Genomic DNA, 27,025 nt, shown 5'->3' with positions numbered 1-27,025 from the left:
CAGGGTGATGGTGACCTCATAGAATGAGTTTGGAAGTGTTCCTTCCTCTGAAATTTTTGGAAGAGTTTGAGAAGGATGGGTGTTAGCTCTTCTCTAAATGTTTGATAGAATTCACCTGTGAAGCCATCTGGTCCTGGACTTTCATTTGTTGGAAGATTTTTAATCACAGTTTCAATTTCATTACTTGTGATTTGTCTGTTCTTATTTTCTATTTCTTCCTGGTTCAGTCTTGGAAGGTTATACCTTTCTAAGAATTGGTCTATTTCTTCCAGGTTGTCCATTTTATTGGCATACAGTTGCTTGTAGTAGTCTCTTGGGATGCTTTGTATTTCTCCGCTGTCTGTTGTAACTTCTCCTTTTTTATTTCTAATTTTCTTGATTTGAGTTCTGTCCCTCTTTTTCTTGATGAGTCTGGCTAATGGTTTATCAATTTTGTTTACCTCCTCAAAGAACCAGCTTTTAGTTTTATTGATCTTTGCTATTGTATTCTTTGTTTCTATTCCATTTATTTCTCTTCTGATCTTCATGATTTCTTTCCTTCTGCTAACTTTGGGTTTGTTTGTTCTTCTTTCTCTAGTTCCTTTAGGTGTAAGGTTAGATTGTTTATTTGAGATTTTTCTTGTTTCCTGAGGTAGGCTTGTATAGCTATAAACTTCCCTCTTAGAACTGCTTTTGCTGCATCCCATAGGTTTTGGATCGTCATTTTTTAAAAAATTTATTTATTTAGTTTTGGCTGCATTGGGTGTTCATTGCTTTGCATGGGCTTTCTCTAGTTGTGGCGAGCAGGGGCTACTCTTTGTTGCAGTGCATGGGCTTCTCATTGCGGTGGCTTCTCTTGTTGCGGAGCACGGGCTCTAGGCACACGGGCTTCAGTAGTTGTGGCGCACGGGCTTAGTTGCTCCGCAGCACATGGGATCTTCCCAGACCAGGGCTCGAACCCGTGTCCCGTGCATTGGCAGGCGGATTCTTAACCACTGTGCCACCAGGAAAGTTCCAGATCATTGTGTTTTCACTGTCATTTGTCTCTACGTATTTTTTTATTTCCTCTTGAATTTCTTCAGTGATCTCTTGGTTATTTAGTAATGTAGTGTTTAGCCTCCATGTGTTTGTGTTTTTTATGTTTTTTTCCCTGTAATTCATTTCTAATCTCATAGCGTTGTTGTCAGAAAAGATGCTTGATATGATTTCAGTTTTCATAAATTTACTGAGGCTTGATTTGTGACCCAAGATGTGATCTATCCTGGAGAATGTTCTGTGCGCACTTGAGAAGAAAGTGTAATCTGTTTTTGGATGGAATGTCCTATAATAACAATTAAATCTATCTGGTCTATTGTGTCATTTAAAGATTCTGTTTCCTTATTTTCATTTTGGATGATCTGTCCATTGGTGTAAGTTAGGTGTTAAAGTCCCCCACTATTATTGTGTTACTGTCAATTTCATCTTTTATAGCTGTTAGCAGTTGCCTTATGTATTGAGGTGCTCCTATGTTTGGTGCATATATATTTATAATTGCTATATCTTCTTCTTGGATTGATCCCTTGATCGTTATGTAGTGTCATTCCTTGTCTCTTGTAACATTCTTTATTTTAAAGTCTATTTTATCTCCCGAAAGTGGACATAGAGGGAACCTACCTCAACATAATAAAGGCCATATATGACAAACCCACAGCAAACATCATTCTCAATGGTGAAAAACTGAAAGCATTTCCTGTAAGATCAGGAACAAGACAAGGATGTCCACTCTCACCACTGTTATTCAACATAGTTTTGGAAGTCCTAGCCACAGCAATCAGAGAAGAAAAAGAAATAAAAGGTATACAAATGGAAAAAGAAGAAGTAAAAGTGTCACTGTTTGCAGATGACATGATACTATACATAGAGAATCCTAAAGATGCCACCAGAAAACTACTAGAGCTAATCAATGAATTTGGTAAAGTTGCAGGATACAAAATTAATGCACAGAAATCTCTTGCATTCCTATACACTAATGATGAAAAATCTGAAAGAGAAATTAAGGGAACACTCCCATTTACCACTGCAACAAAAAGAATAAAATACCTAGGAATAAACCTACCTAGGGAGACAAAAGACCTGTATGCAGAAAACTATAAGACACTGATGAAAGAAAGATGATACCAACAGATGGAGAGATTTACCATGTTCTTGGATTGGAAGAATCAATGTTGTGAAAATGACTATACTACCCAAAGCAATCTACAGGTTCAGTTGAATCCCTATCAAATTACCAATGGCATCTTTTACAGATCTAGAACAAAAAATCTTAAAATTTGTATGGAGACACAAAAGACCCCAAATAGCCAAAGCAGTCTTGAGGGAAAAGAACGGAGCTGGAGGAATCAGACTCCCTGACTTCAGACTATACTACAAAGCTACAGTAATCAAGGCAATATGGTACTGGCACAAAAACAGAAACATAGATCAGTGGAACAAGATAGAAATCCCAGAGATAAACCCACGCACCTGTGGTCAACTAATCTATGACAAAGGAGGCAAGCATACACAATGGAGAAAAGACAGTCTCTTCAATAAGTGCTGCTGGGAAATCTGGACAGCTACATGTAAAAGAATGAAATTAGAACACTCTCTAACACCATACACAAAAATAAACTCAAAATAGATTCAAGACCTAAATTTAAGACCGGACACTATAAAACTCTTAGAGGAAAACATAGGAAGAACACTCTTTGACATAAATCACAGCAAGATCCTTTTTGATCCACCTCCTAGAGTAATGGAAATAAAAACAAAAATAAACAAATGGGACCTAATGAAACTTAAAAGCTTTTTCACAGCAAAGGAAACCATAATCAAGATGAAAAGACAACCCTCAGAATGAGAGAAAATATTTGCAAATGAATCAACAGACAATGGATTAATCTCCAAAATATATAAATAGCTCATGCAGCTCAATATTAAAGAAACCAACAACCCAATCCAAAAATGCACAGAAGACCTAAATAGACATTTCTCCAAAGAAGGCATACAGATGGCCAAGAAGAACATGAAAAGCTGCTCAACATCACTAATTATTAGAGAAATGCAAATCAAAACTACAATGAGGTATTACCTCACACCAGTTAGAATGGGCATCATCAGAAAATCTGTACACAACAAATGCTGGAGAGGGTGTGGAGAAAAGGGAACCCTCTTGCACTGATGGTGGCAATGTAAATTGATACAGCCACTATGGAGAACAGTATGGAGGTTCCTTAAAAAACTAAAAATAGAATTACCATGCGACCCCACAATCCTACTGGGCATATACCCAGAGAAAACCATAATTCAAAAAGACACATGCACCGCAATGTTCATTGCAGCACTATTTACAATAGCCAGGTCATGGAAGCAACCTAAGTGCCCATGGACAGATGAATGGATAAAGAAGTTGTGCTACATATATACAATGGAATATTACTCAGCCATAAAAAGGAACGAAATTGGGTCATTTGTTGAGACGTGGATGGATCTAGGGACTGTCATACAGAGTGAAGTAAGTCAGAAAGAGAAAAACAAATATCGTATATTAACACATGTATGTGGAACCTAGAAAAATGGTACAGATGAACTGGTTTTCAGGACAGAAGTTGAGACACAAATGTAGAGAACAAACATATGGACACCAAGGGGGGAAAACCGCAGGGGGGTGGGGAGGGTGGTGTGATGAATTGAGCGATTGGGATTGACATGTATACACTGATGTGTATAAAATTGATGACTAATAAGAACCTGCTGTATAAAGAAATAAAGAAAATTCAAAAAAAATAAAATGAGTCTCTTGTAGACAACGTATAGGTGGATGTGTGCTTTTCTCCATTCTACCAATCTATGTCTCTTGGAGAGTTTAATCCATTTACATTTAAAGTAATTACTGATAAGGAGGGACTTCTGTCATCTTGCTTTTTGTTTTCTATATGGCTTCTAGCTTTTTTATCCCTCTTTTCCTACATTACTGTCTTCTTTTGAATTCAGTTGATTTTTTATACTGAATTTTTAAAATTCCTTTCTCATTTCCATTTGTCTATATTTTATGGCTATTTTCTTTTGGTTACCATGGGGATTACATTTAACATCCTAAAGTTATAACACTCTAATTTGAATTTATAGCACTCTAATTTCAGTAACATACAAAAACTCTGTTCCTTTATAGCTTTATCTCCACACCTTTTGTCACAAACTTACGTCTTTGTACATTGTGTGCCCCAAAACACAAACTTGTAATTCCTTCAAAAGGATTAGTCTCTTTTGTAGAAAACAAGATTTGGAGTCACAAACTAAAGTTACAGTAATACTAACTTTTGCACTAATAACTTTTTTTCCTTTATATGTATTAGTCTCTTAAATCATTTAGAAAACAAAAAGTGGAGTTACAATCCATTGTTAATGATAATGCTAGGTTTTACAATTGCCCATGTATTTATCTTTGTGAAGATTTTTATTTCTCCATATGGCTTCAGGTTACTATCTAGTGTTCTTTCATTTCACCTTACAGAATACCCTTGAGTATTTCTAGCGGGGCATGTCTAATGGTCACAGCCTCCCTCAACTTTTACCTCAGAATGTCTTAATTCCTCCCTCACTTTTGAAGAACAGTTTTGCCAGATAGAGGATTCTTCATAGACAGGTTTTTTTTTCTTGTGAATATCAGCCCACTGTCTCCTGACCCTCAAAGTTTCTGTTGAGAAATCTGCATGTAATCTTATTGAGGATCCCTTATATGTGATGATTTGCTTATCTCTTGCTGCTTCAAGATTCTCTCTTTGTCATTGTCTTTTTCTTTTTTTTTTTGTCTGTGCCATGTGGCATGTGGGATCTTAGTTCCCCGACCGGGGGCCAGGGATCGAACCCATGCCCCCTGTGTTGGGAGCTCGGAGTCTTAACCACTAGACCACCAGGGAAGTTCTTGTCATTGTCTTTTGAAAGTTTGATTATAATGTGTCTTATTGTGCATCTTTTCGAGTTCAACTTCCTTGGATTTTGTTGAGATTCTTGGATGTTTATATCATGTATTTCATCGAATTTGGGCCATTTTCAGTCATTATTTGTTCAAATATTCTCTTTCTCTCTCCCTTCCTTCTGGGACTTGCATGATGTGCATACTGGTGTGCTTGATGGTGTCCAACAGGTCCCTTATGTTCTGTTCACTTTCTTCAATCTTTTTTCTTTCTGTTCCTCTAATTTCTGATGTGTAATTTATTTTCATTTGAGTGTTTTCATTTCACAGTTCTTTGGTTTTAGTATTTGTTAACCTGTTGCTGCTATTATCACATATGTATAGTTTTTATACACTTGTGTATATAATATGCACAAATGTACATATAAACATATCAGTTTACTCATGTTTTGTCTTCACAAAAGTTTTTTGGACATTTGATAACACCAGTCAATTAGTGGTGAAGTTGTAAGGAGTGAGACTTACACATTTCTAGTGAAAGTATAAATTTTGATGCACTTTGAAGAGAAATACCTAATGAAGTTAGAAATGTGCATATCCTACAACCAGGAAGTCCACTTCTAGGTGGTATGTTCTAAAGAAACTCTAATACATGTGTATAAAGAGACATGTACAAAGGATGTTATTGTAACATCATAATAGTGAAAAAGCAATATCTGTTTCTGAGTAGAAGAGTGAACAAACTAGTTTGTTGTTACAATGGAATACTGTATTATCATAAAAATATGAACTAGATCCACATATGGATACATGGATAAATATTTAAAACAATATTAAGTGAAAAAAATAAGTTGCTGAAACTTGCAGAAGTGTTGATATTGTCTATGTGAATTTTCAAAACAAAATTATGTTACATATTGTTCATGGATCTACATATATAGTTAAAAGCACAAAAAACATGTTTGAGAATGAAACACACCAGAGAATGATATAGAACAATTTCAACATAGTATTGGTGAGGGAGGGAATGGATAAGACATGGACTTGTGATTTCATTTCTTCTCTAAAAGGAGAGAAACTGAAGGAAATTTGGCAAAATGCAATAAGCTATGTAATTTCAGTAGTAATTTAAATTGTGAGTGTTATGTTTTTTCTGTGTACAGTTGACCCTTGAACACTTTGGGAGTTAGGGGTGCCACCCCTGTGCAGTTGAAAATCCACATATAACTTTACAGTCAACCCTTCCTTTCCATAGTTCCCATCTGTGGATTCAGCCAACCGCTGATGGTGTAGTGCTGTAGTACATATTTATTGAAAAGAATCCATGTATAAGTGGACTCAGTTTAAAACTGTCTTGTTCAAGCGTTGACTGTATTTAAAATGTTTCAAATTTTTAAAAATTAATATGAAAATTAATAAATCCTGTTTCTATGTTTAGCTTGAATCTCAACTAGAGAAAAAAGAACAACAATTTAAAGAACAAGAAAAGACTATATCCATGTTGCAGCAAGATATAATATGTAAACAACGTCACCTTGAATCACTAGACAGACTCTTGACGGAAAGCAAAGGGGTAAAATCATCTTTATAAAAGTGCTGTTTAAAAGCTGACCAATATTTTAAGTTTATGTTTCTTTAACATACCTTTAATTCTAGTCAAATCAGTTGTTTAACAACCTGATACTAATGCTAAAATATTTATACACGTATGTATATTTTCACTACCAATCTGTATGTTTTTAGGAAATGGAAAAGGAAAATATGAAGAAAGATGAAGCTTTGAAAACATTACAGAACCAAGTATCTGAAGAAACAATCAAGGCTAGTATGCTAATACTTTAAAATTTTTTCTTTTTCTTTTTATTTATTTTCTTAATGGAGACATTCCTGTGGCTTTTTAGTTTTCTCTATAAATTGTAAAACAAACGTTTACATAAAAATAAAGTGGTAAAAATTTTACCTGAGTCAATGAACTTAGTTTCTTTAAGTAGTATATTTTTCATTGTGAATTGTGATCTTAATTATTTGATAGTTGATAATCTAGTCTGTAGGTCATCTAACTTCTTTTCTTTTTATGATACCTTTACAAAGATTTGTTTTTTAACAAAAAATGTATTTTAAACTGTAGCTACTTACTAATATTACCAGTAAAAAATTAACAAAGGAAGTGAAGAGAGATGAAACTACAAACAATACAGTTTTTGCTTCTTTTTTCTGCTATATGATTGAATAGGGAATAAATCCAGAATTTCTGGGTAAAATACAGTTTTGTGGCTGGGATAACCTTATGGTTAAAAGCATGGGCTTTGAAGCTAAACTGACTTGGGTTTTAGTTCTGGCTTCAGTGTGCTTATTAACTGACTGTAACCTTGGCTAGGTTATTTAAACTCTGAACGTTAATTTCTTCATCAGTAAAATAGGGATCACAATGCCCTAGAAGAGGGTAGGTTTGAGGATTAAGTGAAATGAGGTACATAAAATACTTAGCACATACTAAGTTACTCAGAGTTTGCTAAGTAATTACTATATATTCAATGTTTTCTCCTTTGCATTTTTAGTGCTAAAAATAGTTTCAAATATGCTGTGACCTTCATTCTGTCATATATGGATTAAATATAAAGGATATTTTAAAAATCCAACGTTATTTACTTTTTGCCTAGTATTCTGTTTTTCATCCATTTTGTGACCTTGTATACCCTCATAAACCCAATTATATGTTTATCCATAACTTTCCTGTAGTATTCTCCAAAACTTTTAACATTTAATGCCATGTCAGTTCATTTCCTCATGTAAAAATAACCTCTAAGATCATTAATATTTAAAAAATCATTATTGTACAAAGGTTGTAGGCATGATATAATTTCATTTAAAAAAATCCATCTTGCCACTTAACTCCTGTTTTTCATTAAATTACCTAACACATCTAGCCAGTCATCTGGTAAGTTATTTTCATTTGTTAATAATCAGATATGAGACAGGAAGGAAATCAGCTAAAGAATGAATTATTATGTTAGGTTTTATTCCTTTGGTACCTTTAGTAGATTTGCTTTCATTGAAGCTATACTAAATGATTCTTTTCTTTCTTTCTTTTTTTCTTTTTTTTTCTTTTTCTTTGAGATGCACTATGTGGTCTGTGGGATCTTAGTTTCCTGCCAGGGATGGAACCTGGGCCCTCAGCAGCGAAAGCACCAAGTCCTAACCACTGGACTGCCAGGGAATTCCCTAAATGATTCTAACATATCAAATAGAAGTTTGAAATGTATTCCTCTTTTCTTGATTATGTCATTACCACCTTCTTTCTTGACTTTTGGCCATGTCCCTCTGCATGCCTCAGTTTGTTCTTTGCATAAAAAAATATGAAATTTTCTATCTGCAGGAGAGTTATAAGGATCAGTTTAAAGTTATATCACTTATAGAAGTATGATAATGATAGCTGGAAGACTGATGGGAAGTTTATGAACTGGTAACAAAAAAACCAATAAATTAAAGCAATTATGTTAGCTGCTATTAAATAGAAAATTGAGAAGGTACTTATTAGCAACTTCATTTGTTTATTTTATTTGTTGCACTTTGCTTTTATTTTCCACTCTAGATTTTTGTGTGTGTTTTATTTCCCCAAAGAAAGTTAAAGTTTTAAGTAGAAAAAAATAAAAAAGACTAGCTTAGGTGCTTCTGTTGAAAGTAGGTAGCATAGAGCCCCTATGTGGTTGCCTCCAGAATATGCCCCCGAGGAGGTTCTTTGGTTTAGCAGAGCAGTGTCTTTGTTTTGATTCTATTCATTCACGTACATATATATACATGTATATTTATGAGTGGTTTGTATACAGTGAATGATGTTTATTTGTATGAGATTTAGAGTCTCAAGCTCTTTGTTCAAATGAGAAATCCAACAGAGTAGTAGATGTTTTGGTTTTTATTATTTATTAGTTTTAATTAATTTATTTTTAATTAAATTTTATTTTGAAAAGTTTCAAACCTACAAAATGAAAGACTAGTACAGAGGACATCTGTGTACCTTTCATTTAGATTTACTGTCTTTTAAACTCTAACCATACTCGCTTCATCTCTCTCTGCACACACATGCACATGCCTTCTTGCACATGCACCCACACAGTCCCACCCCCACTCAAACATTTCCTTTTTGCTAGTCCACCTGTGAGAAGGTTGCAGATGTTATGATACTTTACACCCTTAATACTTAAACTTGGGTCTCCTATGTATAGAAACTTTCTCCTACCTGATTACACCATCTCTATACACCATAGAAAGTCCACACTAATTCAGTAACACCATTCAACACACTGTCCATACTGAAAATTTCCCAATTATTTAAAAATGTTCTTAATAATCTTGCTACTCAAAGCATGGTCTAGCAGCATCACTATCACCTGGGAACTTTTTTGACTTGCAGAATATCTGACCTACTGAACAGAGCTGGGACTAAAGTGAAGCAAGGGAGGTGCCTCTGGCATACAATTTAAGGAGACATTTATTCTCCGGGTTGTACAAGTGAAGGGTAGGCATTTGCATGATCCTGAGAGTGAGTACCTCCTTAAACTCTGAGCCCTAGAACCTCCTTTGTCTCACCCTAGACCTGGCTCTGGTACTGAATTAGGGTGTCCAGGTGATTTATGTGAACATTAAATTGTGAGAAACACTACTTTAGCTTGTTCCTTTTCTTTCCCCAATTTAGAATGCAGTCATAATTCATGTTTTGCTTTTGGCTTTTTAGATTCCCCTAAACTCACTGTCTCCTATTCTTCACAACACTGAATCTTTGGAAAAGTCTAGGTCAACCGTAATAGTACACACACCACAATTGTGGATTATACTGTGGGTTATACTGTGTCCTTCCCACTGCTTCACATCAGGAGGCACATAATGTCACACCACCCCATTATTGGCTTTGCCAATCTTGACACCTATTATTTAAGGTGGTTACTGCCAGATCTCACTATTTTAAGGGCATAATTTTTCCTTTATAATTAATAAGCAATACATAGGGTGATTCTTTGAGGCCATGTTCAACGTCTTGTCCCTCAACAAACTAATGACCCATGGTTTTAACATCTAGTGGTGAATCTTGCCTGATTGAATTTTTACGTTGTTAATTTTTATCACATGTGATGTTCTGACGGTCATAGATTTTTTTTTCTGTGTGTGGAAGATAATACAAGTACCAATGCTTATTCTCATGCTTAATAGAGAAAACTTGTAAATATTTATACCTCTCATAAAAGACTTTAAAAATTATTATTAGGGCAACAGTTTATTAGCAAAGATAATTAATCAAAATTATAAGCTTTTTAACTGTTAATGGTTATATTCACAGGCTATAGGGACAGGCTTTGAAAACTGTGTCTTTCAGTTGTGTCTCTTTTTAGAAATAAGAGTTGCAAAGATAATTTCAGGAAGTAGAGTAGTATCTGCAAGAGGGAACATTTTTCTTTTTCTCCTTATCTTGTTGAAATTTCTTTCACACTTTCATGACTACTTACTAGAATGCTATTAGCGTTGAGGAAAGAAAAAAAATACTCCCGAGAAGCTCAGAAATACAATAAGGAAAAGAAAGGAACAAGACAAGAATGAATCTTATTAACAGATGGGATATGGAGCATGTGTGCAAATTCTGAAAAATTTTACTGAATTTGAGTTGCTCTTTGCTCATTCACTCTTTTCTTTGGGTGGAGGGGAGTTAGATTTTTTTTTTTTTTTACATCTTTACTGGAGTATAATTGCTTTACAGTGGTGTGTTAGTTTCTGCTTTATAACAAAGTGAATCAGTTATACATATACACATGTTCCCATATTTCTTCCCTCTTGTGTCTCCCTCCCTCCCACCCTCCCTATCCCACCCCTCTAGGTGGTCACAAACCACCGAGCTGATCTCCCTGTGCTATGCAGCTTCTTCCCACTAGCTATCTATTTTACATTTGATAGTGTATATATGTCCATGCCACTCTCTCACTTTGTCACAGCTTACCCTTCCCCCTCCCCATATCCTCAAGTCCATTCTCTAGTAGGTCTGTGTCTTTATTCCTGTCTTACCCCTAGGTTCTTCATGATATTTATTTTTCTTAAATTCCATATATATGTGTTAGCATACAGTATTTGTCTTTCTCTTTCTGACTTACTTCACTCTGTATGACAGACACTAGGTCCAACCACCTCATTACAAATAGCTCAATTTCGTTTCTTTTTATGGCTGAGTAATATTCCATTGTATATATGTGCCACATCTTCTTTATCCATTCATCTGATGATGGACACTTAGGTTGTTTCCATCTCCGGGCTATTGTAAATAGAGCTACAATGAACATTTTGGTACATGACTCTTTTTGAATTATGGTTTTCTGAGGGTATATGCCCAGTAGTGGGATTGCTGGGTCATATGGTAGTTCTATTTGTAGTTTTCTAAGGAACCTCCATACTATTCTCCATAGCAGCTGTACCAATTCACATTCCCACCAGCAGTGCAAGAGTGTTCCCTTTTCTCCACACCCTCTCCAGCATTTACTGTTTCTAGATTTTTTGATGATGGCCATTCTGACTGGTGTGAGATGATATCTCATTGTAGTTTTGATTTGCATTTTTCTAATGATTAATGATGTTGAGCATTCTTCCATGTGTTTGTTGGCAGCCTGTATATCTTCTTTGGAGAAATGTCTATTTAGGTCTTCTGCCCATTTTTGGATTGGGTTGTTTGTTTTTTTTGTTATTGAGCTGCATGAGCTGCTTATAAATTTTGGAGATTAATCCTTTGTCAGTTGCTTCATTTGCAAATATTTTCTCCCATTGTGAATGTTGTCTTTTTGTCTTGTTTATGGTTCCCTTTGCTGTGCAAAAGCTTTTAAGTTTCATTAGGTCCCATTTGTTTATTTTTGTTTTTATTTCCATTTCTCTAGGAGGTGGGTCCAAAAGGATCTTGCTGTGATTTATGTCATAGAGTGTTCTGCCTATGTTTTCCTCTAAGAGTTTGATAGTTTCTGGCCTTACATTTAGGTCTTTAATCCATTTTGAGCTTATTTTTGTGTATGGTGTTAGGGAGTGATCTAATCTCATACTTTTACATGTACCTGTCCAGTTTTCCCAGCACTACTTATTGAAGAGGCTGTCCTTTCTCCACTGTACATTCCTGCCTCCTTTATCAAAGATAAGGTGACCATATGTGCATGGGTTTATCTCTGGGCTTTCTATCCTGTTCCATTGATCTATATTTCTTCTTTTGTGCCAGTACCATAGTGTCTTGATTACTGTAACTTTGTAGTGTAGTCTGAAGTCTGGGAGCCTGATTCCTCCAGCTCCATTTTTCATTCTCAAGATTGCTTTGGCTATTCGGGGTCTTTTGTGTTTCCATACAAATTGTGAAATTTTTTTTTTCATTTGTACTACTGTATAATATTTTATTGTATAAATACAAGAAAATTTGTTTATTATTCTATTAATGATATTTGGGTTGTTTTGGGCCTATTACGGACAGTACTTCCATGAACATTTATTTTAATGTTTCCTGGTACACATGTGCAAGATTTAACATAAGTTAAAGAGTAGACATACTAAGAGTAGAATTGCTGAGTTGTAGGGAATTCAAATATTCAACTTTAAAAATTCATGTCAAAATGCTTTCCAAAGTTATGGAATCAATTTTCAGCCATTTTGCTCTATAGCTTCACCAGTTAGAATGGCCATTTTAGTCTTTTGTTCCTCGTATTAGTCTGCTCAGGTTGTCCTAGCAAAATACCTCAGATTCAGTGGCTTAAAAAACAAGAGATTTGTCTTCTCACAGTTCTGGAGTCTGTAAGTCCAGGATCAAGATGTTGGCAGTTTTGGGTCCTCCTGAGGCCTCTTTCCTTGACTTTCAGATGACCACTGCTTTCTTGCTATGTCCTCACATGGCCTTTTCTCTGTGTGTATACATCCCTCGTATCTCCTCCTCTTCTTACAAGGACACCAGTCATATCAGTAAGAGCCCCACCATTATGACCTCATTTAACCATAATTATGTTGTTGTGTTTTTTTTTAGATTTTTTTTTTAATTTTTTGCTTTATAACAAATTTAATCAGTTATACATATACATATGTTCCCATATCCCCTCCCTTTTGCGTCTCCCTCCCACCCTCCCTATCCCACCCCTCCAGGCGGTCACAAAGCACCGAGCTGATCTCCCTGTGCTATGCAGCTGCTTCCCACTAGCTATCTATTTTACATTTGATAGTGTATATATGTCCATGCCACTCTCTCACTTTGTCACAGCTTACCCTTCCCCCGCCCCATATCCTCAAGTCCATTCTCTAGTAGGTCTGTTTCTTTATTCCCGTCTTACCCCTAGGTTCTTCATGACCTTTTTTTTCCCCTTAGATTCCATATATATGTGTTAGTATATGGTATTTGTTTTTCCCTTTCTGACGTACTTCACTCTGTATGATAGACTCTAGGTCCATCCACCTCACTACAAATAACTCAATTTCGTTTCTTTTTATGGCTGAGTAATATTCCATTGTATATATGTGCCACATCTTCTTTATCCATTCATCCAATGATGGACACTTAGGTTGCTTCCATCTCCTGGCTATTGTAAATAGAGCTGCAATGAATATTTTGGTACATGACTCTTTTTGAATTATGGTTTTCTGAGGGTATATGCCCAGTAGTGGGATTGCTGGGTCATATGGTAGTTCTATTTGTAGTTTTTTAAGGAACCTCCATACTGTTCTCCATAGTGGCTGTATCAATTTACATTCCCACCAGCAGTGCAAGAGGGTTCGCATTTCTCCACACCCTCTCCAGCATTTGTGTCTAGATTTTTTTTTGATGACCATTCTGACCTGTGTGAGATGATATCTCATTGTAGTTTTGATTTGCATTTCTCTAATGATTAATGATGTTGAGCATTCTTTCATGTGTTTATTGGCAATCTGTATATCTTCTTTGGAGAAATGTCTATTTAGATATTGTGCCCATTTTTGGATTGGGCTGTTTGTTTTTTTGATATTGAGCTGCATGAGCTACTTATAAATTTTGGAGATTAATCCTTTGCCAGTTGCTTCATTTGCAAATATTTTCTCCCATTATGAAGGCTGTCTTGGTCTTGTTTATGGTTTCCTTTGCTGTGCAAAAGCTTTTAAGTTTCATTAGGTCCCATTTGTTTATTTTTGTTTTTATTTCCATTTCTCTAGGAGGTGGGTCAAAAAGGATCTTGCTGTGATTTATGTCATAGAGAGTTCTGCCTATGCTTTCCTCTAAGAGTTTGATAGTTTCTGGCCTTACATTTAGATCTTTAATCCATTTTGAGCTTATTTTTGTGTATGGTGTTAGGGAGTGTTCTAACCTCATACTTTTACATGTACCTGTCCAGTTTTCCCAGCACCACTTATTGAAGAGGCTGACTTTTCTCCACTGTACATTCCTGCCTCCTTTATCAAAGATAAGGTGACCATATGTGGGTGGGTTTATCTCTGGGCTTTCTATCCTGTTCCATTGATCTATCTTTCTGTTTTTGTGCCAGTACCATACTGTCTTGATTGCTGTAGCTTTGTAGTATAGTCTGAAGTCAGGGAGCCTGATTCCTCCAGTTCCATTTTTTGTTCTCAAGATTGCTTTGGCTATTCGGGGTCTTTTGTGTTTCCATACAAATTGTGAAATTTTTTGTTCTAGTTCTGTGAAAAATGCCAGTGGTAGTTTGATAGGGATTGCATTGAATCTGTAGATTGCTTTGGGTAGTAGAGTCATTTTCACAATGTTGATTCTTCCAATCCAAGAACGTGGTATATCTCTCCATCTATTTGTATCATCTTTAATTTCTTTCATCAGTGTCTTATAATTTTCTGCATACAGGTCTTTTGTCTCCTTAGGTAGGTTTATTCCTAGATATTTTATTCTTTTTATTGCAGTGGTAAATGGGAGTGTTTTCTTGATTTCACTTTCAGATTTTTCATCATTAGTATATAGGAATGCCAGAGATTTCTGTGCCTTAATTTTGTATCCTGCTACTTAACCAAATTCATTGATTAGCTCTAGTAGCTTTCTGGTAGCATCTTTAGGATTCTCTATGTATAGTATCATGTCATCTGCAAACAGTGACAAATTTACTTCTTCTTTTCCGATTTGCATTCCTTTTATTTCCTTTTCTTCTCTGATTGCTGTGGCTAAAACTTCCAAAACTATGTTGAATAAGAGTGGTGAAAAAAAAAAAAAGGGCTTCCCTGGTGGCGCAGTGGTTGAGAGTCCGCCTGCTGATGCAGGGGACACGGGTTCGTGCCCCGGTCTGGGAGGACCCCACATGCAGCAGAGCGGCTGGGCCTGTGAGCCATGGCCACTGAGCCTGCACGTCTGGAGCCTGTGCTCCACAACGGGAGAGGCCACAACAGTGAGAGGCCCGCGCACCACACACACACAAAAAAAAAAGTGGTGAGAGTGGGAACCTTGTCTTTTTCCTGATCTTAGTGGAAATGCTTTCAGTTTTTCACCGTTGAGGACGATGTTGGCTGTGGGTTTGTCATATATGGCCTTCTGACACTGCAGAAATACAAAAGATCATGAGAGATTACTACAAGCAACTCTATGCCAATAAAATGGACAACCTGGAAGAAATGGACAAATTCTTAGAAATGCACAACCTGCCAAGACTGAATCAGGAAGAAATAGAAAATGTGAACATACCAATCACAAGCATTGAAATTGAAACTGTGATTAAAAATCTTCCAACAAACAAAAGCCCAGGACCCGATGGCTTAAGAGGTGAATTCTATCAAACATTTAGAGAAGAGCTAACACCTATCCTTCTCAAACTCTTCCAAAATATAGCAGAGGGAGGAACACTCCCAAACTCATTCTACGAGGCCGCCATCACCCTGATACCAAAACCAGACGAGGATGTCAGAAAGAAAGAAAACTACAGGCCAGTATCACTGATGAACATAGATGCAAAAATCCTCAACAAAATACTAGCGAACAGAATCCAACAGCACATTAAAAGGATCATACACCATGATCAAGTGGGGTTTATTCCAGGAATGCAAGGATTCTTCAATATATGCAAATCAATCAACATGATACGCCATATTAACAAATTGAAGGAGGAAAACCATATGATCATCTCAATAGATGCAGAGAAAGCTTTCGACAAAATTCAACACCCATTTATGATAAAAACCCTGCGGAAAGTAGGCATAGAGGGAACTTTGCTCATTTGCTCTTTTATGTTGAGGTAGCGTGAAACACTTGCAGCTTTATGAACACTTGAACCAAGTTACATTGCTGCCTTTCTGAAAATGTTTTCACTGATTCAGAGCAAAAGCAGCCTTCTCCATCTTACCTAAGTTTGTTTTTCATTAGCTGACAAAAACATTTCATTTTTTTAGTGACTTCAGCATATTCAGAATATTCACACTATAGCATTTTTAGCACAATACACCAGTTTGTACTCACTTTATTATTTTTCTTGATCAGGGGAACTTAAGGCATAGGTTTAAATACTGCTTACCTTTTTAGGTAAATGTTTCAGGGTGTCTGGCCTGCAGGTCCTTGACAGTTGGCCCCAGTCTATCTTGCTAATCCCATCCTTCCAGTACCCATCTCTTACAAATTCATGGTTTTGGTTCCCTAAGCTCCTCCCAACTTCTTACCATTCCTTTTCACAGCGCCTTGTCTCTGAATGTACTCCCCTCTTCCTAGAATGCCCTTCTTCACTTGTTCATGTCCATTTATTCTTCAGGACTCCAGGTGCTGGTTTCCTCTTTGGTTTCCTAGTTTGCAGTAATCATTAGTTTCCTAAATAAATCTCTTCTTTAATAGCATTTTATATCCTAAGTTGGACTGTATATTTACTGGTTGAAACAGTGAGGTAACATTAGGAGATAATGCTGTAAAATATTGAGCATATAATAAGCACTCATTGGTATTCGTTGATTTTCCTTTTTTGCTTTTTTTCTGCTTAGGTCAGACAACTAGATTCAGCATTGGAAATCTGTAAGGAAGAACTTGCTTTGCATTTGAACCAATTGGAAGGAAATAAAGAAAAGTTTGAAAAACAGCTAAAGAAGAAATCTGAAGAAGTAAATTAACATTTCCTTTAAATATAGCATATTTTTCAAGTGATTTCTTTTTGAGATATTGTTTATTTTCAAGATACTTTAAAAGTACATTTTTATATAGCTGATATAAAAAAAATTTTCCAGTAAAGCGTAAACTCCAATTTTATATTCTTTTTTTTAAAAGTAAATTTATTTATTTATTTATTTATTTATTTATTTATTTATGGCTGTGTTGGGTCTTCGTTGCTGCTTATGGACTTTCTCTAGTTGAGGAGAGTGGGGGCTACTCTTCATTGCAGTGCACGGGCTTATCATTGCAGTGGCTTCTCTTGTTGCAGAGCATGGGCTCTAGGCGCACAGGCTTCAGCAGTTGTGGCATGCGGGCTCAGTAGTTTTGGTGCGCAGGCTCCAGAGTGCAGGCTCAGTAGTTGTGGCCCACGGGCTTAGCTGTTCCGCGGCATGTGGGATCTTCCCAGACCAGGGATTGAACCCGTGTCCCCTGCAGTCACAGGCGGATTCCCAACCACTGTGCCACCAGGGAAGTCCCCAATTTTATATTCTTTAAGAAACAAACATTATATGGCATATAAAACACAAAATATGACACCTTAAAATTCTGATTCTATTACCTAGTTTTAGGGAATCAGGAGATTATTGTTGATCACAGAGTAATTCTAATATAAAATGATTAACACTTAGAATATTGTTTTAGATTTAGAGGTATAAAATTCTTCAAATTTTTTCCATTTTGTTTTTTCTTCCTCTATTTGTCTGAAGGATTGAGAATTAGGTTTATAAATTCACCTTTCTTTATTGAGAAGAATTTCTCAGATACTAGATAGAAGACTTTTCTTGCATTATCTTATTCATCTCTGTATACTAATTGTCAACCACTTTGCTTTCAACATAATAGGTAGTCACTAAATATCTGCTCAAAGGAATAATCTTAATGAAGAATTCCTTTATTTCTTTGTTAGAATTTATAATATATATATATATATATATATATATATTTAAACCTTAACTTCATGTTTAGAAATATTCAACAAGTTGGACTCCCCTGGTGGCAGTGTGGTTAAGAATCTGCCTGCCAATGCAGGGGACACCGGTTTGAGCCCTGGTCCAGGAAGATCCCACATGCCACAGAGCAACTAAGCCCGTGCGCCACAACTACTGAGCCTGCGCTCTACAGCACGTGAACCACAACTGCTGGGCCCTTGTTCCACAACTACTGAAGCCCACACACCTAGAGCCTGTGCTCTGCAACAAGAGAAGCCACCGCAATGAGAAGCTTGTGTACCGCAACAAAGAGTAGCCCTCACTCACCAGAACTAGAGAAAGCCTGCACGCAGCAACAAAGACCCAGTACAGCCAAAAATAAAATAAATAAAGAAAAGAAAAGAAAAAAACACCTTTCTTAAAAAAAAAAAAAAGTCAACAAATCTTCATCAAAGATGCATCACAGGGCTTCCCTGGTGGCGCAGTGGTTGAGAGTCCGCCTGCCGATGCAGGGGACATGGGTTCATGCCCCAGTCTGGGAAGATCCCACATGCCGCGGAGCAGCTAGGCCCGTGAGCCATGGCCATTAAGCCTGCACGTCCGGAGTCTGTGCTCCGCAACGGGAGAGGCCACAACAGTGAGAGGCTGCGTACCGCAAAAAAAAAAAAAAGATGCATCACATAATTATATAACTTCAGAGGTTAAAATAAAAACTTTGTATTTTATATGGTCCTATCTTCTTCCTTCTACTTCCCTTCATGAAGGTTTTTATAGCATCTTTCACAGGTGGGCATATATTTCTGTATTCCAATATATGGAAATTAAACCACCTAAACTATAGATACTTATGAGAATAGGAGTGTGATTTTTTTTTCCAGCGGGATCTTCTTTAAACCATTATTTAGGCATTTATTTATTTTTATTTACTTATTTTTTGGCCACACCCTGCAGCATGCGGGATCTTAATTCCCTGACCAGGGATCAAACCGATGCCGCCTGCAGTGAGAGCTCAGAGTCTTAACCACTGGACTGCCAGGAAAGTCCCTATTTAGGCATTTAAATTCTGTAGCCCTCACTGCACTCCAGCATAAATGGACTTGGCAGATATGGAATGTGGAGACAGGCAGTGTTTGTAATCAGAGAGTTTGTTGAGTTTTAGAATTTGTATTCTTAGAAATAGCATCAGAGACTTGGGTGGATAAGAGGCATTTACCCAAAATGAACTTAGAACTTTTTTCAGAATAGCAGGAAGTATAAACCTAGGCTGGAACTGAATTAGAAATCAGAAATGGTAGTCAGGTTTGTACAATCATACTAGAGAAAAAGTAAGTAAGTAAATTAGAAAGATTTGCAGCCCTTTTATTGCTGATGAATTATTAGCTCAACTGCATGTGCATTGGCTTACTTAGTTAAAAGATCATCTTTCACTTCTTGTGTGTTGATAAGAAATGTGGAGAAAAATCCAATTACTCTTTACCTTTTTTTTTTAGGTACCAATCCATACGTTTATTTAGTTTTGGCTTATTTGTCTTTAGAGCAAATTATAATATCTTACAGAGAAAACTCTTTCTAACGCTGGTTAATAGAATTAATATCTTATAACAGCAGAGTTATGAGATTTTCATCATAAGCTATGATTTGATTCATAGTGCATCCATTCTGTTAGTAATAGGTGATGTTATAAAGATATTTTACCAAATCAGTAGGTAGTCCCGAATCACATACTAGCTGAATAATTAAATGGCCCCAGAGCATATAGATAGAAAGCCAGCTGAAAAAACTACATGTTGATAATCCACCACACAAAGCTAATAAATATGCCTCTGAGTTTTTGCCTCAGGCAAATATTCTTTTCCATATGTTGAAATAAATACATTTATGATAAAAAATAATAGTGACTTTGGGGTCCTGAATTATTTTGAAAATATTTTAATTTGTATTAAAATGCTTTAAAAAGTGATAATGTATGTGTTCATTAAGAATTACATTGTCAACATGATAGAAGAAAATAAACACAAAATAGATGTGAATAAGCCAAAACATTTTCTGCGTAAAGCATTTATTCAGTAAGATCCGTCATTTTATTGATAAATGCCTTTATTCAAATTGATGGACTTAAATTTTGCAAAGTTGGCATTGTGTCAGTAACTTTTCTGGGTTATATTTTATTTTTTAGTAATAATCATGAGAGTGTTTTTGAACTCTTTAGGAAAAGTTTATTCTCTGAATATGATAATAACAGTAGAGAATATAATGTCAAAACTGTTTGTCTTATATTTACTTTTAAAGTTAAGTGCAAGTTAAAGGGTAGTAGAGTGAAATGCCAGTATAAATTTGATAGATGTAGGTTAATTTTTGTGAATTAATATTTGTGATACAACTAATATGTTAGATACTCAGTATTTTTAATGGAAATTATTTTGCTAGTGGCTAGATTACTAAAATAAATTTTTTAATTGTTCTTATGTGGTATGACTTTCTTAGTGTTTTGGTTAGGCCTTATCTTTTTTCTAATATTTTGTCTTATTTTAATACTTTGTCCATTTTTTTAATTTGATTAAGAAAGTAAGTATAAAACAGCATGTTCCAGTAAACAAAGAATAGTATATAAACTTACAGGCAAGTCAGTTCTATATAAAATAAACTACAGCAGAGGTGTGATCTGTAGTTTTCTCAGGAGCTAGCAGGAAAAACAAAACAGGTGTCACTAATACCTATTTACACTAAATAAATTATTTTCATACAGACAACATAAAGTAAAATAGATTAGCATTAAAAAGAATTATAATAATATTAGAAATTGGATAGTTGCCTGTTATATGTAAGGTTCTCTAAGTTTACAGTATCATCATATAATGAAGAAGTTTGAAGTTTAAGAGCTTCTTATCATAAGCAAAGGCTTTTTGGCCCCTAAGCCTTTCATGATGCTGCTGAATATTCCACTGCTGTATAATTAGAAAAAACCAAGTCAGGATTCTTCTTCACTGTTTCTTAGGAGTTTAAAATTACTTTCTTCTCAATTGATATTTATTAGAAAGATTGTTTGCTTTAAAGGGATGGGTTTATTTTCCTTCATTTTAAAAAGTTATTACATAAGCAACAATAAGAAATCTTTTGAAGAAGATTTACCTATAATCCATTCCCTAATACTAATATTCTCTAATACTTTTCACTTTTCTATGTGCCTGAGTGTTTTTCATATTAATGAAATGTGGGATTTTTTTTCACTTTATTTTGTAAAATTTATTTGCCACTGTCCTTTAAATTATTATTATTATTATTATTTTTTTTTTGGCCATGCCATGTGGCTTGTGGGATCTCAGTTCCCCAACCAGGGATTGAACCTGGGCCACTAGGCCACCAGTGAACTCCCTAAACTGTGATTTTAAATGGTTGCATCTTTTTTTTTTTTTTTTTGCGGTACGTGGGCCTCTGACTGTTGTGGCCTCTCCCGTTGTGGAGCACAGGCTCCGGACGCGCAGGCTCAGTGGCCATGGCTCACGGGCCCAGCCGCTCCGTGGCATGTGGGATCCTCCCAAACCAGGGCACGAACCCGCGTCCCCCGCATTGGCAGGCAGACCCTCAATCACTGTGCCACCAGGGAAGCCCTAAATGGTTGCATCTTTTAAAATCAGATTTATATATCATCATTTAGTAAACCTTCCCCTTACTTAAAGAACAGGTAACAAATATTATGAAATATATATTAAATTATGCCGTATTATTTATAGAATTTTAAAATGATTTCTTTTGGCACTCTTTAGGATTTGGATTTCTTGGACAAAGGGCATTTTTTTCCCCTTCTTAATAGATTCTCCCAGATAACTCTAAAGGTTTCATTTAAAACAATTTGGGGGATCAGCATGTTCAAGTCCTAAATATTTGGAGTGAATAAGTGCAATTTCTTAGTTGGTATTGTTTTCCTTTATGTGTTTTGGAGCGTGAATATTTAAGAGTGCTTGCTGGGATATTATTTTACAAACAATGGCAATGATAGCAACAATAATGTACTAAATAACACCTAACATTTATACAGTGTTTTCATGGTTATGGTTTATTATCAATACGAGAAAAAGGTACATCAAATGGAGTGTGAAGAAATCCATGGCTTCCTATGTTTTCTCCCTTGTTCTGGGAGAAGTCACACAGAATAAGCTCCTTTCTGTAGAAGTGAAATGCGGCAACATTTATGCAGTACTTCTGCCCAGGGAAGCCTGCTTATGACTCAAAGTTCAAGGTTTTTTATTGGGTGCTGGTCACATAAGAACAGCCATAAGTATCAGAATTCCAGACTCCTAGAAGGAAAGCATGATTTGGTGCCCTAGCCAGGGAAAACAGTCTCATTACTTAAGGAATGTTTCAAAAGCCACATTCCCAGACATCAGCCAAGAACCAACCCTATTAACAGGCCCTTCTAACATACCTCCCCATCAGAAAAATGAGCCCTGCCCTTCCACATAATAAATTATAGCTGTGAATACAATTGTCCCATATGACAACTGAGGGTAATTATCTAATAAGGTAGACAACATTGACATTTTATTGCTTTTTATTTGAAATATGTCATTATAATGAGAATTGTGTATATTTGTTAGGTATATTGTTTACAGAAAGAGCTGAAGATTAAAAATCACAGTCTTCAAGAGACTACTGAGCAAAATGTTATTCTGCAGCATACTCTTCAACAACAGCAGCAAATGTTACAACAAGAGACAATTAGAAATGGAGAGCTAGAAGACATTCAAACTAAACTTGAAAAACAGGTATATATTATTGGTCAAAGTGGTTTTATGAAATAGAAAGTTTTTTAAATTGATAATAGATTTTTTTGCTAGTTATTTAAATTGCTGTTTAACCTCAAAGATACCATATTATAAGAAATATTCTAAATTAACATTGTAAAATGTATAAAGTTTTATTCCAATGTAATGTGATCGTGTAATACTGTGGGCACATTTTTGTCACTCCATCCAACTTAGTTATAATTTAGTCTGCTTTATTCACTTTTTCCTTTTTGGACCTGAATATAACACCTATCTGAATCATTATAGCTTGCATTTTCTTCATTTTGGATCAGGAGATGTGTGATAATCCCTAAAGAAATGGCAAGCAATGCACTAAAAGAAAAATTCCAAAGGAAACTACTGATTTTAAAAAATAAGTTATTACTCCAAAAAAGAATCCTAGGAAATTTTATTCTAGAATCGAATCTTTTTTCTTTCATTCATTACCAAATTCATCTGAATTATTCTGACAGATATTTCACATTTTTTGTTTTGTTTTCCTCTCATCACACTTTACAGAAAAGTATAAATTAGAAAATGATAGTTCCCAGTAACCTCACCACACCTCACTTTTTGTCATTTGTATGACTTTTTAATCTGTGTATTCTAACTTCATCCTCAGCCTCTCCAGTGGAACTAAAGAATCTCTTCTCTGCACATTCAAATATATCAGGCAGGTATTCTGTATTTTCTTTTTTAGAGACATCTGTCCTGTGGCTCTCCATCCCTTTTGTTCAAGTCTAGACCTACTGTTTGCTATGCCTGTTGTACAGCTTCATCCTGAGGCATTTCTTCATTTCATCTGTTATTTGATTCCCACTTTCTAAATCCCTAGTCACTGACCCCAGTTTTTGTAAGATTGATTATAATTCTTGTTCTTTCTGAAATTGTTTTCATTTCTATAATGGTCTTACGGTTTTCTTCTGAGTTTTTTTTTCCTTAAGTCTATCAATTCCTTTGTATTTTTCATTTGGTTATTTTATTTCTTCATGATCTTTGTTTTAAGAGATTTTTATGTCTTCTCTAATTTCTTTGAGGATCTAAAGAAGTTTTTATCTAAAAATTCCTTCAGTATTTGGAATAAATTTTCCAGCATATATTTTTTCTACTCTTTATTCATGTTCCACTATGCACAGGTTCCGTGTTGGATTTATTCAGATTGTTATCTTTAGATTCTTTCTGCTTATGAGTGTGCCATTTAATCAAACACAGAATGGGTAGATTTTCCATGGTTCCCTTCCCTTTTTACCTGGGTACTATTTTAATTTTATATTTGGAACTTAAGTTGGGGGTGTGGATATTAATAACTTATAATCTGTACTTAGTTCTTCAATGAGAGGTTTTAGAACAGTAGGGAGGATATCAAAGTCATTAGCCAGATATTAACTTTGAGATCACAGTCATGTAAATGTTCATTGAAAATAAGAAGTGGGACTTCGCTGGTGGCACAGTGGTTAAGAATCCACCTGCCAATGCAGGGGACATGGCTTCGATCCCTGTTATGGGAAGATCCCACATTCCACAGAGCAACTAAGTCCATGCGCCACAACTACCGATCCTGTGCTCTAGAGCCCGCAAGCCACAACTGCTGATGCCTATGTGCCCTAGAGCCTGCGCACTGCAACTATGGATGCCACGTGCCGCAACTACTGAAGCCCGCGTGCTCTAGGCCCCACTGCTGCAACTACTGAGCCCACGTGCTGCAACTACTGAAACCCACACACCTAAAGCCCGTGCTCCACAACAAGAGAAGCCACTGCAATGAGAAGCCCGAGCACTGCAACGAAGAGTAGCCCCCGCTCGCTGCCATTAGAGAAAGGCTGCGTGCAGCAATGAAGACCCAACACAGCCAAAAAAAAAATTGAAAAAAAAAAAAAATGAAGTGGCTGAGGTTAACTAGGGAGAGAACATAGAATGAGGGGTGAGATGACTGACTTTGACAGAGCTCTGAAGGATACAGTACCTGGAAGCCAAAGTAAGTATTTCATGACTTAACGGATTATAATTGGTGTCATGGGCTGCTGCAATCAGTGTCAAGTAAATTGAGGGTTGAGAAATGCCCATTGGAATTAGCTGCATGGAAGCCATTGGTGACACAGTGTAGTTTCTGTACAGTGCCTAGATTGCTATGGGTTGAGGAATGAATGAGAAAATGAGAAAAATGATACAACAAGCATAGAAAAAAATCTGAGAAGTTGGGCTATAAAGAGGAGGAAAGAAATGGTGGTAGTTGGAAGGAGATAGAGGTGTGGAGGAAAGTTTTTTATGATAGGAAGGTCCTGAACATGTTTAAATGCTAATATAAAGAAACCAGAAGAAAGAGATTGAAGATACAGCAGAGAGTAGAGGTAGTAGTATGAGGTTCCTTAAAAAGTGGATAGGAGTTGAATCCAGAATGCTTATGAAGCAGTTTGACTTATATAGGAGGAAGAATACCTCCTGCAATGTAGTAAAACAGAAAGAGGAATGAATAGGAGCAAATGCAAGTTGTAAAGTTTGAGGGCAGATGGGAATTCTAGGAATTGGTATGAGCCAATTTGTGAAGAAGGAAAGAAACATAGTTTGACAAGAGAAGAAAGAACATTTCAGATGAGGATGATGAAAAGAGGAACATTTACCATTATTCTGTACAATTCTTTTAAGTCCTATTTTAGTGTTATGATGTGGTCACTTCTATAAATATGTATGTGAATGAAATATCTTTCTTATTAAAAATTGTTTTGCTTTCATATTTTCAAAACGTTTCTTGGTCTATACTTTAATTTTTGTAATAACATCTTGAAACTGATAGGCTAGGCTACAAATTTATATAAATATTTTTCTTCTGAAAAATGTTGAACTGTGTTTGAATTTTAAATACTTAACTGAAAATTGCTTTACAAGGTATCAAAACTTGAACAAGAGCTTCAGAAACAAAGGGAAAGTTCAGCTGAAAAGTTGAGAAAAATGGAGGAAAAATGTGAAGCAGCCACATATGAAGCAGATTTAAAAAGGCAAAAAGTTATTGAACTTACTGGTACTGCCAGGTAAAATGAATATGTTAGTTTATATTTGTCTTCCTGCTTTAACATCAGTCATATTTGAGTTTCACTATCAGATAATGTTCAGTGAAGTGTTTGCTTGAGGAATTAATTTCTTTACGGTGTGTGTTCCTATAGCATTGTTTGCACCTCCCTCATATCCCTCATGCCTTTTAGTATCATAAGTTAATATCCTTTGCTCTCCTACTATATTGTAGTTCCTTAAGGCCAAGATAATATATGGTTTAATCTAAGGGTCCTCCCACAACAATCAGCATAGTTCCTTGTACCTCATAGGCACTCAGCAGCTGTTTTATTAAATTGAATTGTGAAAGTGGCAGGCAAAGATGTACTCATATAGAGGAACTTTTCATGGATTCTAATTGTTTATGGGAGGGAGTAAATTAATAGAAGAAAACAGTGGTCTCAACATTGACTGAACATTAAAATCACCCAAGGAGCTTTAAAAAGTACTGATGCGGGCTTCCCTGGTGGCGCAGTGGTTGAGAGTCCGCCTGCCGATGCAGGGGACACGGGTTCGCGCCCCGGTTTGGGAAGATCCCACATGCCGCGGAGTGGCTGGGTCCGTGCGCCATGGCCGCTGAGCCTGCGCATCCGGAGCCTGTGCTCCGCAACGGGAGAGGCCACAGCAGTGAGAAGCCCGCGTACCACAAAAAAAAAAAAAAAAAAAAAAGTACTGATGCCTAGGTCCTACCTCTAAAGATCCTGATTTAATGTGGCTGGGCTGTGCTAAGAAATCAATAGTTAATTGGTCAAGAAAGGGAACTATTAGCTGAAAGTTATACCTAGCTTCCCCAGACCTCTTATACTTTGTCGACAAGAGTTGACATAATTAATAATAAACTCTTAATTAGCCCACCATTCTACCAACAGGAATTAGAGTTAACTTATGCATTTGAACTTAAACCACAACATCCTCAGACTCCCTCTCCCCCTCTGACAGGAATAAATGTAGGGCCTTTGTGCTTTGAGTAACAAGTTGCTTCCCCAGATATCCTCAACTCTCTCATTGGGGTCAAGAAGATATCCTATGTTTAAGACTAAGACCACAGTTCTTCAGACCTTCTTTCTGCCATTGGTAGTTGTCTCTCCAGTAACACAGCCTCACCACCAGTGTGTACCTTAATCCCACAAAGACTAATCAACATTGTAACTTTATCTTTGCTTGTGCCAGATGCCACAGAAGCATCAGATTTCCAGGCGTTAGATTTACCCTCATCTCTCTTACTAAGTCCCAAAAACCTCCTCATGTATTT

The 27,025-nt window shown here is 36.1% G+C and overlaps 1 protein-coding gene across 5 annotated transcripts in view; it reads left to right on the top strand.

The window, feature by feature from the left end:
• The window catches only part of CCDC18 (coiled-coil domain containing 18), a 136,286-nt gene that overhangs the window by 51,204 nt on the left and 58,057 nt on the right, over positions 1-27,025 (top strand). For all 5 annotated transcript variants that reach the window (XM_081226547.1, XM_081226549.1, XM_081226546.1 and 2 more), the window contains 5 exons: positions 6,351-6,485; positions 6,656-6,733; positions 16,850-16,966; positions 22,540-22,707; positions 25,612-25,754. In XM_081226547.1, the coding sequence (XP_081082673.1) occupies positions 6,351-6,485; positions 6,656-6,733; positions 16,850-16,966; positions 22,540-22,707; positions 25,612-25,754 (641 nt within the window). The remainder of the gene's footprint in view (positions 1-6,350; positions 6,486-6,655; positions 6,734-16,849; positions 16,967-22,539; positions 22,708-25,611; positions 25,755-27,025) is intronic.

The sequence above is a fragment of the Mesoplodon bidens genome (genome assembly GCF_964165515.1).
Source record: "Mesoplodon bidens genome assembly, chromosome: 2".
Taxonomy (NCBI): Eukaryota; Metazoa; Chordata; class Mammalia; order Artiodactyla; family Ziphiidae; genus Mesoplodon; species Mesoplodon bidens.
This window is presented reverse-complemented; position numbering and strand designations above follow the sequence as displayed.